At 45.5% G+C, this 6,007-nt stretch overlaps 1 protein-coding gene across 3 annotated transcripts in view; it reads right to left on the bottom strand.

Moving 5' to 3' along the window:
- Positions 1–881: 881 nt before the first annotated feature.
- LOC118360842 (IQ motif and SEC7 domain-containing protein 1-like) overlaps positions 882–6,007 on the bottom strand; it is a 72,334-nt gene continuing 67,208 nt past the window's right edge. For 2 of the 3 annotated variants that reach the window (XM_035740304.2, XM_035740305.2), the window contains exon 14: positions 882–5,765. In XM_035740304.2, coding sequence (XP_035596197.2) covers positions 5,118–5,765 — 648 coding nt within the window. In that variant the 3' untranslated portion in view covers positions 882–5,117. The remainder of the gene's footprint in view (positions 5,766–6,007) is intronic. The other variant, XM_035740306.2, reaches the window with a different exon arrangement.

The raw sequence follows: 6,007 nt of genomic DNA, 5'->3' as shown, positions 1-6,007 counted from the left end.
TGGCTACATACAGTTAGTATATAGTTTAAAATGTGTGCCAATATTCAATGAATAGAAATGGCAGCAGACGGTACTGCACATTAATTCAGATGTGGAGGATGGCAGAGTTACATGATGCATGCACGCAGGTACGTGACACGGAGTAATATACCTACTGGCACCTCTTGCTATCAAAATGCCGTTGACGGTGATGATGATCGATTACTTTTTTTAAAAGTCATTGGTGATCTGCTTAATGCTGGGAATTGTTTGCCTGATAAAATTAAGCATAAATGAAGGACATTTTTCATTTCCTGTTTACCTTACAAATTTACACGACTGGATGAGTGAGCCATGCCTATTATAATCTCGTTTTAAACTGAAGTCATAAATCAGTACCCACTTAATTGTTTTTATTTAACTAGGCAAGTCGGTTAATAAAGTCTTATTTACAATGACGGCCTACCTGGAACAGTGGGTTAACTGCCTTGTTCATGAACAGAATGACAGATCTTTACCGTGTCAGCTCGGGGATTCAATCCTGCAACCTTTCGGTTACTGGCCAAACTCTCCAACCACTAGGTTACCTGCCTCCCCATAATAGGAATTAGGCTTGTGTTGGAGACTTTAAAAAAATGAAGTACAAAGAAAAAGCTATGTTGTCCAGTCCTAGGGACCGCATTCAGTATCACACCTACAATCAGTCTCAAGAATAATACCTGTTCCAAGAACATCACGTCCCAGGGACATCATGATCATGGGTGGCAGAAATTGCGTTTAGCCACTAGACGGTGCTGTTGATCACATTGTAAAGCAGGGTTTAGAAAGCCCAATGATAGAGCTGTGTTCATCATCCATCACATCTGCTGTCAAGAAGACGTCAATAAAAGACAGAAGATCACTTCACTGCAAGGACACTTTTTAATATGTCAAAAGCAATAAATATTCACATCTCAATTCTCTATTCTTTCAGTTTACACTTACTACATACACTAATTAAATTCTTAGGATCATACTTGTTGTATGTTTAAAATAATATCAATTAGAGCTCTGACATACAAACATTTCAGTTCTTCAATTTATTATCTAACCTTCAGTCTAAAATAAAAATAATTCAATATTCAATCGGACCAAAGTCCCCCTGCTCCTCTTTCTTTCTCACACACGCAGGCATGCACGCGCACACGCACACACCTTAATAACAAAATGGAAATATTTATTTCCAAAGTTATGAAGTATTTGTAATATAATATGTACATTCATGTTTATACAGTACAATCCATTCAATAAGTGCAGATATATTCATGCAAGAGGGGTCACAAATGTACAATACAGAGGAAATTAGACAGGAAATAGCCAACACAAAGCTTCAACATTAACCACCCCTGAAACCTCTTATTTTTCCCTGACTACACATACTCCTATTCAATCTGTATCTTAGTTTGAACAAGTATTGTCTAACATTTCTAACTACATCTTACCATCCTAAAATGTAATCATTCCCTTTTGTCCCTTCCTTTATCCCTTCTCAAACCCAGCATTGTTCTAACACAGTGCAATAGAAGGACAGAGAGAGGAGGTTCAAAAGGGGGTCGACAGAGATGATCGAGGAGAAGATGAGCAAACTTGTTTGATCTAATGACAAGCACATTCAGTAAGGTTGCTGGGGTGAAGGGTATTTGAGTGGTGGTGAGTTCTCTGAGGACTGGCAATGGGGTATGGGAGGAGCGTTTTTTAAATAATGCCATTTCTGACTTTAAGACACCACGTGTGCAAAATCACAAAACTGCATTACAAAGCGTGCTTGTTCAAAGACATATACTGTCCAAACACACGCCATGTGAGAAACTCTCAACAAGACCTGATGCTTGTAAGCGAGTCTCCTGATAATAGAGAGAACATAAACGGCAGGGTCACCGATTAAATGAGGGTCATTGTACATGACCAGGTCAAAGGTCAAAGCCCTTAAGAGGATATTTCGAAGGGGTCTGGAAAGAGTTGATTCAAAACACATAAGACTACATAGACATAATTTAAAATGGTCACCAATCTGTTAAGGTGAATTTAGAATCCAATGACCCCATTTTTAGACACTGCCACTGTAAGTTCAGAAGAAAGGGAGGGAGATAGAGAGGGTACACAACTATATTATAACAAAAATAATCATAAATATGAACTAATATTGTCAACAATCAATAATAATAACTGATAATAGAAGTTATCGATGGCAATCATAGAGAACAAAAAAAATCACACTTTATAACACCCTCGTTACATATCAAAAGTATGAGGGAATTAATACATGTGTATATATCCTCTGTATAATCATTTATAATCAAACATCTAATCAATCAATTATTTATATATAATTAATCACTGGATCAAAACAGTTATGTTATTAGACAATATTCATCATACTCATAGCAAGTATATATGTAACATTTATTCAACAGCAAAAAAAAGCTTAAAAACATTCAAAAATATGATTTGTAGTATCATTAATCCACACACCCCATAGGGAATGCATGTAAATCGTATTAGATGACTTCTCTTAACATGTAGAAGACCATAGAGCCTAAGACTGCTATTGAACCGTGCAATAGTCATAAAAGTTTAAGACAAAGCAACATTTCTCTGAGGTCTACATTCAAAAAGGATACCTTTCAGTGATGAAGACCTGCCATGGAAATGGACAAAGACATTACGCTGAATAAATTATTGCAAAGTCAAGAGACATTTTTTGCAACTATCCTCAATGGCTGTTTACAATGCACAACCCCGCTGGAATGTATTTAGTGTTGAAGACTTTTTCAGCTCCAGGTGGGTGGGGTTGCTCTTACTATTGGTCAGCATTATCCGAATCTCCACGACAGAGAACCAAATCTTGGTTGCTTCCTTCATTACGAGAGACTAGATTTGTCCAATTAATAACGTTGCACAATTACATGTTGGTACCTGTGTTTAAAACAGTTTCAAGCTCATGTCTTGGCAGTGTCCAGAGTTTCCAATAATACTTCAGACAGTGAAACACTGGGTTATAGGCCCTCTACTGTACATTTACTACTAGCATCCACTCTCTGGCTATAGAAATGGTTAATTGTGTGTGTGTGATGCTTTTTCCTGCCTGCTGCCAACTTCAACAATCTACCTCATCGCTCCTACCTGTGACTCTCCCTTATGAGTTTGTGTGCTGAGAGCTTATAGAATACACCTGAGAAACTGCAACGGAAACTCTATACAACTGCAGTATACACTCAGTGGCCAGTTTATTAGGTACACCACCCGTTCAGAAAAATGTATTGTTTCTACAGAGAGCGAGTCACGTGGCTGTGGTTTGCTCTATAAAGTAGGCAGACAGGCATCGAGGCATTTGGTTACTGTTCGATCGAACAGAATGGGCAAAACGAGTGATCTGAGTGACTTTGAGCGTGGTATGATCGGCACATCGGATCCAGTATCTCAGAAACGGCCTCCCTCATGGGCTTTTCATGCACTACAGTGTCTAGGTTTTACAGAGAATGGTGCGAAAACATCCAGTTAGCTGCAGTCCTCTGGGCTAAAACTTGTTGGGCGAAAGCTTGTTGATGAGAGGTCGAAGGCAAGCTAACAGACAGACAAATAATGGCGCTGTACAACAGTGGTGTGTAGAACGGCATCTCGGAACGCACAACTCGTCGATCCTTGTCACGGATGGGCTACTGCAGCAGATAACCACACCAGGTTCCACTCCTATCAGCTAAAAACAAGATGAAGCGGCTACAGTGGGCGATCACCAACACTGGACAATTGAGGAGTGGAAAAACAATGCCTGTTTTGACGAATCCCGATTCCTGTTGCGTCATGTTGATGGAGAGTCAAGATTTAGCATAAGCAGCATGAGCCCATGGATCCATCCTGCCTGGTGTCAACGGTACAGGCTGGTGGTAGTGGTGTACTGTTGTGGAGAATGTTTTCCTGGCACACGTTAGGTCCCTTTAAACTAATTGAGCAACGACTGAACGCCACAGTGTATCTGAACATTGTTGATGACCAAACCCAATGTACTGCCGTCCAATCTGCAGCAACTGCGTGATGCCAAATGTTCCCTGTGGAACATTTCCGACACCTTGTAGAATCCATGCCCTGAAGAATTCAGGCTGTTCTGAAGGCAAAGTGGGGTCCGACCCAGTACTAGATGGGTGTACCTAATAAACTGACCACTGAGTGTATGTGTTATATACATGATTGTGCTAGCCTTTGCCTATACTATACACAAACATATTTGTGTGCATACATGTGGGTGTTTTTTGCATTATGTGTGTTGATTCTGCCTGTGTGTCCTGTACTGTATGTGTGAAGGTATGTGTGTATGTTCAGGTATATGCATGCTATCCAGCTCCAACTCTCTCTTCTGGTTTCTCTGTCTACATATGTGGGAAGCGGAGATGAAAGTAGCAGAGGCGAAATAAGTTGCGTTTCTTTTTGTCACTGGCGCTGTTGTTACTGCTGCTGCTGTCCTGCTCACCTCTACAAGCCCTGGCTCTATCTCTGGCCCTAGCTCTGCCCACTTCCTCCATCGTGCCCTCTGACCTCTGCCCTCTGTGCCCCCATGTTCTGTTCCTCACACTACTGTGCTGATCCGGTTGATAGGTTTGGATTTGGAGCTGACCCCTGTGCCAGTCGCCCCAGCCCCCGTCACCTGGGGCCCCTGCTGAGGCTGCCCGGGGTGCTGGGGGGGGTGAGGGCAGAGAGGCGTAAGAGGGGTAAGGGGGATAGAAGGGGGGGGTAAAGGGGAGTGGGGGGGGGGGGGATGGAAGAGAGAGGAGGGTACTGGGGCTGATACTGGGCGGCGGACGTAGCGTGATGGGCGTTGACGGAGGCGGGCGGCTGCTGGTGCTGATGTTGGTGGGGCAGCGTGCCAAAAATGAAGTGAGACTGATGTGGGTGGGCAGTGGGGTGTGGCGCGGCACTGAGTGGGTGCCCGGGGTGGGTGTGGGAGTGTGCGTGGGGGTGCGGGTGGGAGTGAGACAAAGTCAGAGGAGGTTTGCTTGGCACAGCGCCTCCCCTGATAGATTGTGGGGTTTGCGTGTGGTACAGGGCGAACTGGGGGTTCTGGGAATGTTGGGAGTGAGGAGAAAGGGGGGGAGGACAGCCCACCGCTATGTTGCCGTAGCGACCCTGCATGCCATGCTGGGAAAACTGGGAGAGATGGGCCAGCTGCTGGAGCTGGGCGTGAGGGGGGCCAAAAGGAGGGCGACAGGGGAGCGGCCCTCTCTGAAGGATATGAGGGGGCACGCCCCCGCCTGGCAAGGGAGGAGGGCCAGCTTGGACGTGGTAGCGATGGTGATGGTAGTAGGGGGGAGGGGGCTGCACGACGGCTGTGTGGCAGTACTGAGCATGCAGGGCCTGGATCTTGGAAGGGCCCCCCTCTGACTGGCACAGAGATGATGGGGAGTGAGGAGGGGGCCCTCCCGTAGTGGGTGGGGGACAGGGGCGGGGTAGGGTGGCCCCGGTGGTATAAGGGGACTTGGCGGTTTGGCGCGTTTGCTGCCGAATAGAGAGCCCAGGAAGGAGCCCGTATTGCCCCCCCCAGGGCCGCTCCCCACTCCTGCTCTCTCTACACTGCTGGGAACCCCTCCAACTCCCATCCCAGCAGCGGTCTGTTGTTGCCCCGGCCCACCCCCCACCCCTGTTCCGGGGCTCAGGATGGGGCGATGCGGCCGGTAGTCTTCTGTAGGGTAGCAGCCTGGGATCACGCCCGGAACCGGGTAACACTGGTGGGGCCGGGGGCTGCTAATGATGGAACCCTGAGGAAGTGGAAGGACAGTTGAGGAGGAGCTCTGCAAACATACATACAGTATGACATCATATCACAAATCACTGGAACACGGCAATGAGTATGTCAGTTTACAAACACTACAACACCTGCACATCAACAACAAACCATTGAAACAAACAAACAATGCAAGAATGGAGAAGAACGAGTTGAGAACAAAAACATGCGCAGGCAGTTGTGAGAGCCCAGAGGCAAAGAACATTCCAGAACACA

The sequence above is a fragment of the Oncorhynchus keta genome, chromosome 28 (assembly GCF_023373465.1).
Source record: "Oncorhynchus keta strain PuntledgeMale-10-30-2019 chromosome 28, Oket_V2, whole genome shotgun sequence".
NCBI classification, from domain to species: Eukaryota; Metazoa; Chordata; class Actinopteri; order Salmoniformes; family Salmonidae; genus Oncorhynchus; species Oncorhynchus keta.
Note: the sequence above shows the minus strand (reverse complement) of the source record. Positions and strands in the feature narration are given on the sequence as shown.